This window comes from Arachis hypogaea, chromosome 4, assembly GCF_003086295.3.
Source record: "Arachis hypogaea cultivar Tifrunner chromosome 4, arahy.Tifrunner.gnm2.J5K5, whole genome shotgun sequence".
In the NCBI taxonomy this organism is placed as follows: Eukaryota; Viridiplantae; Streptophyta; class Magnoliopsida; order Fabales; family Fabaceae; genus Arachis; species Arachis hypogaea.
In genome coordinates this window covers 31,024,345-31,037,867 of record NC_092039.1, presented here as the reverse complement: position 1 = coordinate 31,037,867, position 13,523 = coordinate 31,024,345, and the positions used below count along the sequence as shown (strand labels likewise).

The window sequence follows — 13,523 nt, the reverse complement described above, 5'->3', positions numbered from 1 at the left end:
AATTGTTATTGCAATAAAATATATAGACATCAGTACATTAATATATAAAAATTCATTATCATGTACTTAAATTGTTTAACGTTTTTGTTGTGACTTTTTATTACTTATAGCTAGTAATATATATTTAAAATGGTTTAATAATTCTATACATCTCTATAAGTTTACTTAGATTTTTAATTTAGTCCTTTTAGTTCAAATTTTTCTAATTGGATTTCCACAGCTTAAAAAAGTTCAACCAAGTCTCTAATTTTAATTTCATTTTCGTGCTTATTGATTTTTTATGGATAATATGATGAGTGCTTAATAAAGAATATTCATCATACAAGTTTCATCAAATTTGATATTCTTTTATATAACAGTGGATGAAAATAAGAAGTTGATTGAAATTCTTTTTTATACGCTAGAGATATATCAGAGTTGAGCCATCAGATTTTAGATTTTTTTATTATTTATTATGGGTCCATCTAGTGTACAAATGGATATATACAGATTTTTGTCTTTTTGTAACTGAAAAAGTGTGTCATTAAAAGTGTTGTTTAAAGAAAAAGTGTTACCCTTAATCGTTAACTTGGCTCTGATACCAATTTTTTAAATGTAATTTCTTTTTCAAAATTATTAACTTTTCATATTTTGCTTCGAATAAATTTATGATTTGTATAGATTTGGTTGGTGGTACTTTATAATCAAAAGTATTGAGCATTTTTACTATTACTAATTCTAATTTCATTTTTATAATTTTTCAATCTTGTTTTAGTTTATAATATTCTTTTTTGCTTTGATTATTGTATATAAAATCTTTTATCTGTTTGTCTTTTTCTTTAATATAATTTTTTAAATCCTCCAAAACTTCTTTTATTTCTACACTTTCTGTTGTTTCTAAATATCTTTTTAATTTTTCAACTTCATTCTCCATTTTTTCTTTCATTAGTTTTAATTCTTTTAAGTCATAATATGGTGTTCCAGGCATTTATAAATTTTTTAAGTTTAACTCCAACTTGTTTATATTTGTTCTTATTTCTATCCTTTTTATTATAAGGTCATTAATTTCGAACTGAAGATTATTTAATTCCCTTTTATACTCCTTTATTTTACTTTTTAATTTTTTCGCCCTTTTTCTTTTTATTTTGTTTTCTGGTCTTTCAATCTTTATATACTTCATTATTTATCTTAGAATTTCTGCAAATTCTATCATCGATTCATCACTATTTTCTAGAGATTCTATTAATTTTTCTAACTCTTCAACTTCTCCTTTCAATTTGTCATAGATTATTTTTAGAGTTTCAAATGCTCTGTGATGTATTTCAGAAAACTGTAAATAATTCAACCGATTTTCTCTTTCAAAGAGCTCTTGTTTCTTATCTTGATAGGTTACATATATTTTCTCTTTATTTATTGTCATAACTTAGTGTTTAGAGTTTCATTTAATTTTTCAACCTTTTTTGTTAATTCTTTTATTTCAGAATTTTCTTCTTTAATCTTTAACTTAGATAAACTTAAAGGGCTATTAATTTTGGATTCTCTTATTTGAAAATTCGATGAAACTAATTTTCCTGATGGTTCTTTTAGTAAAAGAACTGGGTTTTCAATAGCTTTATATTTTGGTATTTCTGTTTTTACAATTTTCTGAAATAATTCATCGACATAAATTCTCTCTCTGTTTTTAAATATTATACTATGATGGCTATTTGTTAAAGCATAATTTATTGCATATGTAATTGAAAATGGTTCATCGTCTTGTTCCATTAGATTCTTTCGGTGAAATTTATAAGCCAAACTTATAGATCTTCCAAGATTTTCAGTTGATAAAGGTATAGCATATCCAAGATGGGCATTGAATTTAACATTTACGTTTGCCAAGTTTCCATGAACAATTCCAATTATTTGATCTATTGGGTCATTAGTAATTCTTTTGTCACAGATTGCTAAGCTTATCGGTGAATTAATTCCTTTCATGTATGTGGATTTGATTAAGACTTGTATAGTACTAATATGAATCCATCCAATTTTAGATCTTTTTTGTTGATCCTTAATTTTCTCAATCTGTTTACTCAATTCTTCATCATTTATCAAAGCTATTTCAAGTTCTCCATTAGCAGATTTTATCTTTATAGGGGCTTCAAGTTGAATTTTTCCATAATATATTATATTTTTTCTATTAAAAACTTCTTTTAAAAGATTTTGTTTATTAAAATTTTCATTTGATTTGAGATTTAATTCTGTTTTTAGAACAGCCTGTTTTTCATTATCTAATAAAGCAGATAATCTATAATAATCAGATTCTTCCGTTAATTCTAAACTTTCTAAATAATTCATAATTATGAGATTAAGATAAAGGCGTACCTTTCTGGAGAAAAACTTCCTTTATTTAGAATATTTTACATAAGATGTTTTTATCTCCAGAGGGGAGACCGTAGATACTAACCCCAGAGGGGAGTTTAGAATTGGTTTTTCCTAAGGGAATTCTTCTTCAAACTATAGAATCGCCTCGGCCGCTTCCTCCTTGCTCTCCTAGCATATGAGTACTCTTAGCCTTTTGCTTTCTATTGTTTGATGATTTCTACAATTGCCTAAGCAACCTATTTATAATGGTTGGGTCTGATGGACAATTCCCATCCTTACCCTTCTTATGACGTCATTGCTTATGTCATTGTTTATTATCTTGCACCAGCTACATTGTTGGTGCTCTATGACCTAAGCGCTTACGTCACTATGCAATAATGTTGAGAGATGCTTCAGATGTGCTGTCCTCTTCCTTCATTATGTGGCCTTCAGATGTGTTGTCTCCTTCCTTTATCATGTGGGTTGATTCCGTTTCATTATTGCTTTCTTCAGATAACTCTGAGACACATAGCTGGCACTTGTGGTCTTCTCTGTCTTTTATCAAATAGCAGAGATTCCTTTTTATCCCTTCGGGGAGCTTTTCTAAGAGTCCAGATAAGTTGTAGAATGCTGATTCAAATTCCACTAAGAGTCTCATCTCTCTTTCTTAAATTTCATTCCTTTTACTGGACACAAGCAAAGTATTTCTACTTTTATAATTGATTCTTGTGTGAGATTCCCTTGTTATCTTTTGAGTTCTTTCGAAGACCCTTGCTAGTGTGCTGGCTAGTCTTCCTTCATGACCGTAGATTGTTAAATCTTGAACTTGATCAATTGGTTGAAAATTTCCTGGGAAGACGGACATGAAGATTACTTGATGTGCTGGAACCAAGCATTCTTCTTCTTCATTAAAAATAGGTTGACTATTCGTAAATTTTAGGGATATATCCCTTGGATTTACGTTGTCAATCATATTTTTAAATCTCTTTACTGCATCAACGAATCCTGCAGGAAACTCACTAATAATTTTCAAATCATTAAAAATTAAAATTGTATCAATTAATCCATACTGGAAAAACTGATAGGTGTCAGATGGGGAAGCTTCTGGAAATATAACCAGCTTTGTTAACTGTTCTTTGGCAATAGGATAATATCCCAAGATTGCCCTTTTTTCTTCAGTCCAATTTAGGACTATGTTAAGGGTTTCTCTGAGATTTGATCTACAGACTCTTTTCTTTTCCTTGATTTCAGCCCTTGTAGGAATGTTTCTTATTATTCCTGTTCTCTGGGTTTGAATTGGAGCTTTATCTGCTCGTTTTAGGGTTTGCTCTGGATGAAGAGCTTCATATTCCCTGAAAGATTCCTTTGCTTCTTCCAGTGTTAAAAACCCTCCTTTATGAATTATCCTTGATTGATGTGTAAATGGTGCTGCTTTTTCCCAGGCATCATATACTCCTTTCATGGGGCCATTATAAATTACATAATATTTTTTATCTTGGGTGGATTTTTTGATAATTTCAGCAATTGTTTTATTTTCTGGAATTTTTTCTTCACCTGATTTGTCCACCACGCTTAGCTGGCTGAACTCTGATGGTTTTGGTTGTTGTGTTGATTTCATTGCTTCGATGGCCTTCTTGAGGGATTGGATCTGTGTCCTTATTTGCTGACAATGCTTGCATTTTTCGAGTTCTTGTTCGTATTTCTGAATCTCTTGATCTAATGCGTTGTAGACGAACTCCATTCTCTTGTTAATGTATCTGCAATAACATTTTTGTCACCCTTAATATATTCAATTTTTATTGGATATTGTAACAAGAATAATTGCCATCTTACCAATCGTCCATGATTATAATCAACTTTTAAATTATATCGTACGAAACCTGTTAGATAACTTGAATCTGTCCTTAATGTAAATTCTCTGGGTAGTAAATCAATTTTCCATTTCTTAAGAGATTTAATTGCTGCTAGAGTTTCCTTTTCATGAGTGGTATATCTCTGTTCTGTTGGAGTAAAAGTCCCTGAAATATACCTGCAAAGTAATTCCTTTGGGGAATATTTAGAATCTAGTGATTCTTTTTCTTGTTCCAAACTTTTTATAGCTTTCTTAGCTTTTAGACATCCTGACCAGGTTATGTCTGAAGCATCTGTTTCTACTATTAAGTAGTCATTTTTTTCTGGAATATAAAGTTCTGGAAGTTTTTCACATAATTCTTTAATCCTTTGAATTTGCATACTATCTTTTTCATCCCATTTCCATTCTTTTTTAGTACTTATTTTTGGAAATAGGCTTTTAGTGTATTCTGTTATATTCTTTAAAAATCCTTGATCAGAAATATAATTTATACATCCTAAAAATCTTTGTAATTGTTTTCTATCTTCTATTTTATTGAGAAATAAATTTACCTTTTCTAGGACATTTGGCTGAAGTTTTAGCTTTCCTTGAGTGGATAGAATTAATCCAAGAAACTCTATTTCTTGTTTTGCTATTCTTGCTTTCTTTTTGCTAAGAACTAGTCCTTTTTCTTTACATCTTTCTAAAACTATTAATAATTTTTGAAGATGATCTTCTTTATCCTGTTTTGTAAAAATTAGTATATCATCAATGTACACTAAAACAAATTCATTTAATTCTTTTAGATTTTCTTCCATAAATCTTTGATAAATACCTGGAGCTTGTTTTAATCCGAATGGTAATACATTCCATTCATAGAGTAACACACTTGTTGATTCTTTTGTTGGGCAAGTAAAAGCAGTTAATTTCTTTGTTTCTTCGTCTAAACGAAGTTGCCAATATCCTGATTTTGCATCAAGAGATGAAAACCAAGTCGCTCCTTTTATTTTTTCTAAAATAGAATCTTTTCTTGGAAGTTTATGAGCATCACCAATAGTTGCTTCATTCATCTTCTTATAGTTAATAACCATTCTTCGTTTTCCCCTTTTAATTTCATTATTGTTTTCAACATAAAAGGCTGGAGCCGCATGAGGACTTTTACTTAATCTTATAATTCCTTTTTCCAAAAGATCTCTACATTCTAAAGAGAACTCTTCTCTATCTCTTGCGGAATAAGGAATTTTATTTGGAACATTTATCTCTTTTGTAGGATCTTTTAATTTAATGCTTACTAATTCGTTATTTGTATTTTTAATATCTAAAGGATTTTCAGCACAAATTTCATCCAAAAGTTCCTCTATCTTTATTTTAAGATTATTTTTTGGAATGTTTATTTGAAAGTATAAATTTAAATAACATGTTTCTAATATAGAAAATATTTTAAATTTTAAGATCTTATCTATAGTAGTAGTTGGTATTTTTATACGTACGTTTTGATTTTTGATTTATTGAAGAATCATGTGGAGCTTTTAAAACTATGTATGTTAATTCTTGAATGAATGGATGATATAGTTTTAAAAAGTTATTTCCTATGATAAAATCCATTCCAGAATCTAACATATATATAGATGGAACAATGAACCTATAATTTTGAATAAAAATTTCAATCATCTCTGTTTTTTGGTCAATTTTATGTATTGATTTGTCAGCTATTCTAACTCTTAATGGTTTCTTTAATTTTTTCCAATCAAGTTTTATATTTGAACTAGCAAAGCATTGTGTTGCTCCAGAATCTATAAAAGCATTTATAAATTTTTCTGCTATTTTTATAGTAATAAATGTGGCATTATTACTCAGTCTCTGAGTCTGTTTCTGAGACATATTCAAAAATATAGTCTAAGTTATCATCAGATTCCTCTAAAGGTTCCATAAAACAAGACTTAGCAATTTCTATTTGTTTGGTAAGATCTTTTTTATCTTTCTTTTTTGGACATTCATTTGCATAGTGTCATTCTTCTTGGCAATTCCAACACTTACAGTTTTCTTTTTTATTTGGGCAATAGTCACTTTTTTGCCTTTTGTTTTTATTGTTATTTCTTGTTCTAAAATACCTCTTTTTTCTCTAGTTTGGATAGTATTTTCTTTTTCTAAATTGATATTTTCTCTTTCTCAGAAAATTTTTATTAAACCCATATTTTTGGGGTATCTCTTCATTATCCTGACAGCAGATTCTAATTATATTTGCAAATCTTTTTTGAGTTGCTTCTTGCATACAACGTTCTTTTATTTCCTCTCTTATTGCAGCGGTTGCTCCACCAAAATTATTTTCAATTGTCCCTCTATTTATTTCTCTTATAAATCTTCCCATTATAAATTCATTAGCAGGATATGGAAGTTTTGTTATATACATACTAAGATAATGATTTTTATCTTCTTCTTTTAATTTGTAATAATGTATTCTATATTCACATATATAAGATTCCACATTACATAGATCATATATCTGGATATTAGCTAAATGGTTTTTTGCTTCTTGATATTCTTTATTATAGACTTCTTGTTTATGATCTATAATATTTTTTCCAAAAAATTCTTTATATAGAATCATCATTATATATAATATCTTGTCATAAGCTGTTATTTTTGTTGCTAAACCTTCTATTATTTGATTTTCTATTGATGTCATATAATCTCTTATAGTCCCTTTAGTATGAAATCCTATGTAATTCCAAATATCTCTTCCAGACAATTCACTAAACTTTGGATTAGTAAAAGCTTCTAATAAAAAGGAATTCAACCAATTTTCGAAAATTTCTTTTTCATTCTTTTTACAGTCTAAATCGAGCATTCTTTCTCCTTCCATTTCCTGGATTTTAGGAACGTACTTTGATGGTATTTTTGTATATTTTGAATCTTTATTTATAAACCCTTTTTTAAAAGCATAATTATCAAAACCTGTTTCCCATTTATATTGAGATTGGTTATCTTTAGATGTTCCAGCTTCATTTTTTACTTGTATTGGAATTGCTGGTTCTTCGTCACTTGAATAATCTAGGATGTGTTCTTCATTTTCTATATTTTCAGAATTTACTAATTCTTCTTCTATTTGAAATCCTTGTTCCATAATATTATTTTCTTGAGCCATTTTTAATTGTTTAAAAAGCATTGTAACTTATTCTAATTTTTCTTCAATATTCATAATTTTAGTGGTGGTTTTACTTTTAGATCTGTTATGTTGATTATATTTTGAATTTTTTCTTCTTTAGGATTTTCTTTTTCTTTATTTCTTTGAAATTTTATGGATACTAATATTTCTTCAAGCATATCTACTATAGAATTTAATTGTGGATTAAAAGTATGATAAAGATGTGGGGAATCATTTCCATGGTAACATTTCTTAGAAATTCCGTGTGAAAAATAAGTTCTTTCAGGTTTTTGAAGTCCTTCAATAAAACTTATAGTAAAATAAAGATTTTGAGAAAAATCATTTTGTATTGATTTTAAGAATTCGGTGTCATTACAGTTAACATTAGTTAAAATCATTAATTTTTGATCTATTAATTTTGATAACTTGATTATTTCTTCTCTTAAATCTTCTAATTTACTTTTTTCCATTAGGTGACGCTTTTCTTTGTGAAGAGTTACGGTTTAAAGTGTGGCTTTAGAAAGTGTGGTGTAGACAAATCTTTAAATCTGTACCATATAATTTTCTATTTATTATAATTTAATTAACTCGGTTGGACTAATAAATCTCTTTTATTCTATAGTTTGATTTGTTCTATTTGTGAACCATTTTTTAGAACCTCGTTAATTTTACAACAGTTGTTTCAAAATTAAGAAAAAATTACAAATTGAACAAACAAAAATATGTTTAGTATAGGTAGAAAGTTATACGAGGTGATCTCATACAAAATATTTTAACTAAGTTACATTATTCTTTATTATTCTGTAAAAAAAAATATTCTTTATTATTATTTGGGTATTATGATGCAGGACACGTCAAATAATATTGTGCTGACTAAGCCATTCTCAGTACTGGCACAAGAATCAGATGCTGAGACAGTTTATAAAGCTCCCAATCTTATGAAACGAATATTAAGTTTATTTAAGAATGTGCGGCCAGGATCTGATCTTACTCACTTTCAGGCAAGTTTTCTTTGATCTTTACTATTTAAGAGAAATAAAATTCAAATTTAGATTAATTATGCATTTTGATGGGTCTGGTCCAATGGTATTTTTCTTGAAACAAAGTGAAGATAAATTGAGAAAACACAAAATCAGTTTTCCAACGCAAAAAAAAAAAAAAAATCCAATCTTCTATAATTTTTTCACCTTATAAATCATTTGGAGAGTTTGGATCTCACTTTTAAAGAATTAAGTCCTAAAATAATTTAAAATTAATTATATGCACTAAAATAAGTTTTGAAATTTTAATTACATTCATTACATAAAATTGTATTAGTCTTTTTTTGTTTAAGTAATTCATCACATTATTATTGACTAAAGTGGAATATTTTTGTCAATCTTAAAAATATAATTAATATAATCAGAATTTTGAACATTATTTTAATGCATGTGACGAATTTCATGAATCATTTTGAAGTTTAACTTCACTTTAAATACATAAGTCATCTGCCCTTAAACAAATGACTTATGACAAAAAAAATCACTGTATCCTACTTTAAAAAATCTATCAAAAAATATTAATGATTATGTTAAAACCTAGAAAATGAAGGTAAATTCTAAAATGAAACCGGGACTAAGATTTTTTGAGTTTGTCCTATGCATGCATGCAGCTGCCAGCTCTATTTAACTTGCCAAAGTCAACACTCCAAATCTATGGTGAACAAGTGTACTCCACAAGCACAGATTTGCTAAGCATGTGCAACAAAGGGAAGAGTCCTGTTGATAGACTCACTTCTGTTGTGGCATGGTATATATCTACCAAACGCCCTACAATCTTTGGAGTTGTTCCCTACAACCCCATCCTTGGAGAAACACACCATGTTTCTAAAGGAAATCTTAATGTCTTGTTAGAGCAGGTACACTTGTGTTATTAATTATTATGCTCACAAAGTTAATGGCTATACTCTTCTATATAGTGTACCTGAAAAAATTCTCATGCATGTTCAAGAGTCAACACTAAAATAGAGTCTTGTAAGATTTTGAATTCCTTTATTATAATAGTTAGTTTTTATAGTAATAGTTGTTTTAGTTATGTTTGTTTATAAGTATAACACGAAAAATGAATAAAGAGAAATAAAATTATGTTCTTTGAGTATTAAATTAGTGTATTTTGTATTTTTCATACTTAAAGAAACATAGATATTATACGGAAATACATTTTATTTTTTCTTTTTATTATCACTATTAATTTTTTATAATTATATTTTTTTATTAATTTATTTTTTTTCTAAATTTTGTGTAAAAAAATAAAAATAAATTGAATCTTTTATTATTTATTCTATCTTATATTTTTTATTATTTATATTAATTTTTTTTTGTTTTATTATTATAAGTGGAGAGAAGATAATAAATTATTATATTTACATACAATTTTTATGACATTGATCTTTCATGGATAACATTGTTTCAAGGATTGATGCATTCATGTGTTGACATGTTTGCAGGTTTCTCACCACCCTCCAGTGACTGCCCTCCATGCAACTGATGAGAAGGAAAACATTGAAATCATATGTTGCCAGTATCATATTGCAAAGTTCTATGGTAAATGATTTAGCATGAAATATATATATATATATATATATATATATATATATATATATATATATATATATATATATATATATATATATATATATATATATTAGCCCTAACTGTTGAGTTGGAAAATGTATGTAATTGTATACTAGCTTTATTTGTTTTGTGTTGCAATGAATGGTGAACTTCAGGTGTTTGATGAAAGTTCTGTGTGGCTTTGGCATTGATGTTCTGTTTGTTTTTGCTTGCTTTGTTTATTGATTTCGAATTGTGATATTGGTTAGTGTTTTCTGTGGCTGATTTGTAACAATCACAACCAAATATGCAGGTGCCACAGTGGAAGGTCATATACATGGAAAAAGGAGGTTGAAGCTCCACAATCATGGAGAGACATATGAAATGAATTCTCCTGACTTCTCAATCAGATTTCTTCCAGTCCCTGGGAACAATTGGGTTGGCAATGTCAATATCAAATGCCTTGAAACAGGACTTGTTGCAGAGTTAAGCTTCACAACGCAATCTTTCCTTGGATTTCGGGGAAATCGAAGAGCAGTTAAGGGCAAGATCATTGATTCATCTTCAAGGAAGATACTATGTGAAATTAATGGTCATTGGGATAGGTATGAACTATGAAGTATCAATTAGTCAATATGCATTGATTTATGAAAGTACTAGAAAAATTTAATCAATATGGAGTGGAGGGAATACTATTCTAAACTAGAACTTCAAACTTCAAACTTCAAACTTCAAAGCAACGACCACCAATTGTTCATTTGTAAAAATTTGATGTTGCAATTTCTAATACCTTAACATGCTGCAGCACTGTAGCAGTGAAGAATACAATTAATGGAGAAGAAAGAGTGATACTTGATGCAAGAGAAGTCATTTCAGGGCTCCAGACTCCAATTGTTAAGGATTCAAAGGTAGTAATAGTAATTATCTATTTACTATATGAGATTGCTAACTTCCACTCTTTTCATGTAAAAGTTAGCAAATCACATATTCTGTTTGTGACATAAAAGTCACTCTTATTATTCTCAATCAATTTGCTAAACCTAAATAAAGTTTAATAAGCCTGATAAAATCCATTATTCACTTACAGTTTCTAGTGTCAAGCATTTAGGAGCTTTTATTATGTTCCATAACAAATAAGATATGAAACTGATTGTGCATATTTCTTTTCTAACCTGTGATTCTCATATACTTTGATCAGAGTGTGTGGCCAACTGAATCAGCTATTGTTTGGGGCCAAGTAAACCAAGCCATCATGAACAAAGAGTGGGAGAAAGCAGTAAAAGCAAAGAAATTTGTGGAGGAAAGGCAAAGGGAGATCTTAAGAGAGAGAGCCTCAAAAGGGGAAACTTGGGTCCCTAAACATTTTTCTTTGTCTCACACCAAAGAAGGGGACTGGGACTGTTTTCCTGTTCAAAAATTGGTCCCACCCTCCCCTATAGTCTCCTAGGAATTTTCTTTTACGAAAAAAATGTTATGTATACATAGAAGGTGTGAAATACTGTGACGCAGGAGCAAGTAGGTTTAGTAGGTTAATTATATTAGTTAATTGTAATAAGGGAATATAAGTCCCATATTGTTTAGGATAGTGAACTTTGTGTTATGTTTTAGTCCCACATCGTCCAAGTTATGAAGGCTTTTTCTTCTGCTACTAGTATAAATAACTCATGTACCTTTTATTTATAAAATAGAATTGAAGTTTATTTTTGAATATAAAATAAGCTGTGTGCTTATTTTCCTCTAGGCTCTTTGAGAGTAAGAGGTGCATCCTTGGCTTGGCCGACCAAGGTGGGTTTATGGCTATTTTCACCATAGTGGAGTTGTTAACCTCGCGCCCTGTCCAAGAATGAGTTAGCGCGGTGTTTCATATTTTATATTACAAAATAATACAACTTAATTTGCTGTATTAGAAGTTCTGCATTGGTACACATTACTAGTACTTATTTTACAAAATATTGTCAAAATCATCATCATTGGTTAGACCAATCTACTTCCACTTGTGACTAAGAGCAACAATGTCTATGTAGTTGTTGCTCAGCAAGAAACACTTATGTTTATGTTTGAGACACAACTATGGCTGCTAGAGCAAAATATTGAATTCAATAGTTATTTTCATTCATTTGATCTACAATAATATTATATTAGTTGCTAAAAAAACAATTGTAAATTGCACTTTGTCATCTATCTTGGGATCAAAATATCCAACAAATCATATCAAAAGAAACTTGCAGATTGCAGCAGCATGAATTGATCTTGATATGTTTGATCCATTAATTTTACTAAGAACCGGAAGTTGAGATAAAAATTCAATGCTTTTCATTTGGAATATGTCTTTATCAACTGATAGATACATCATGGGAGAAAATCAGACACATAAAATTTCTTGACTATTATGATGGTTCTGTTCTGTCCATTCCCCTGATACACCAAAAAGATCAGAAAAAATAAAACAATATTTCACAAACAAAACACATCTTGATCATACCACAAAACCCAACACAAAAGGCCTTATCAATCATCAGCTTTAGCTTCATTCAATAACTCCGATTCGCTTCGCCGATTAAATGACTTCTCTCTGATAGTGTCCAAGATTGGTTTCCATCTACAAGGACTCCTCCCTCCATATGCCATGGCCAAAGCAACTTGCTCAGCCACACCAATTCTTGCAGGGCTCCGACAAGGCGAAGACATACTCCAAACACTACTAAATTCGCCATCGCTGCTCGAAAATTCACTAGTACTATTAGTAGTACTAGTTTTTCCATTGAGAGTGTTACTTTTCATCTTCTTGTTCTTCTTATTATAATTCTTCTTCTCTTCACACCTTGTTTTTGCTATTGAATTGAGCCTCTTTGCAAGAGAAGCCAAGTCAACAGGGGAAGCCTCAGATTGGAGAATTGAGTATGGAAGAATGAAGTAGACATGGCCAGGTTGGAGCTGTGTGTCACCCTTCAATGGCTTTGAGGAAGATGAAAGAAGCTGAATTGAAGTGCATACAAAATGCTTTGGAGGGTTACCAATGACTTGGCTCACTTAAATTGGTTCCTCAAAATCTTCAACATATCCACTTAGATGAACCAAACGGACACTGCTCAGTTTTGAGCATGATCTTGAAGAAAAACACCCTCCCATAGTTTAGACTTTGCTTGAATTTGAATCAACTATATAGTGTATACATATATATATATAATATTGAATTGGGGTTTGAATTATTGCTAAGTTGGATAAGTATCTAAGATGTTTGGTGTAGTTAGATACAACAAAAGGGTACTTATAAGAGGGTTTGTTTTTGTGATGAGAAATTTCTACATACTATAGTGTAGTGACCAAAATTCTCACCTAATAAATATTCCTTTTCATTTTCAAGTACCAAAGTTTTCTAAAGTTTCTAAACTCTAACCCAACCGTGAGAATTGGGTCAGTGACTAGTTTGGTCCTTGTCAATATTTCAATTTCTATGATGATGATGATGATTGCTGATTGATGAAAGGTGGTAACCATTGAATCAGTCAACAGTCAAAGAAGAAATTTACCATTTTTGCCAGAAATTATACCATGAAAATTAATAGTAAGTAAATGCTAGAGTCAAGTATTGAAACCGTCAAATTATTTGCTTTATTAATAAAAACTTTTAAAAATA

At 29.5% G+C, this 13,523-nt stretch overlaps 1 protein-coding gene and 1 pseudogene across 2 annotated transcripts in view; one reads left to right on the top strand and one right to left on the bottom strand.

The window, feature by feature from the left end:
• LOC112796608 (oxysterol-binding protein-related protein 4C) overlaps positions 1-11,604 on the top strand; it is a 34,992-nt gene extending 23,388 nt beyond the window's left edge. For both annotated transcript variants that reach the window (XM_025839154.3, XM_072235492.1), the window contains 6 exons: positions 8,144-8,296; positions 8,947-9,192; positions 9,781-9,877; positions 10,200-10,491; positions 10,692-10,794; positions 11,085-11,604. In XM_025839154.3, coding sequence (XP_025694939.1) covers positions 8,144-8,296; positions 8,947-9,192; positions 9,781-9,877; positions 10,200-10,491; positions 10,692-10,794; positions 11,085-11,333 — 1,140 coding nt within the window. In that variant the 3' untranslated portion in view covers positions 11,334-11,604. The remainder of the gene's footprint in view (positions 1-8,143; positions 8,297-8,946; positions 9,193-9,780; positions 9,878-10,199; positions 10,492-10,691; positions 10,795-11,084) is intronic.
• Positions 11,605-12,176: 572 nt separating this feature from the next.
• Positions 12,177-13,254, bottom strand: LOC112796609 (uncharacterized; annotated as a pseudogene).
• Between the last annotated feature and the right edge of the window lie 269 nt (positions 13,255-13,523).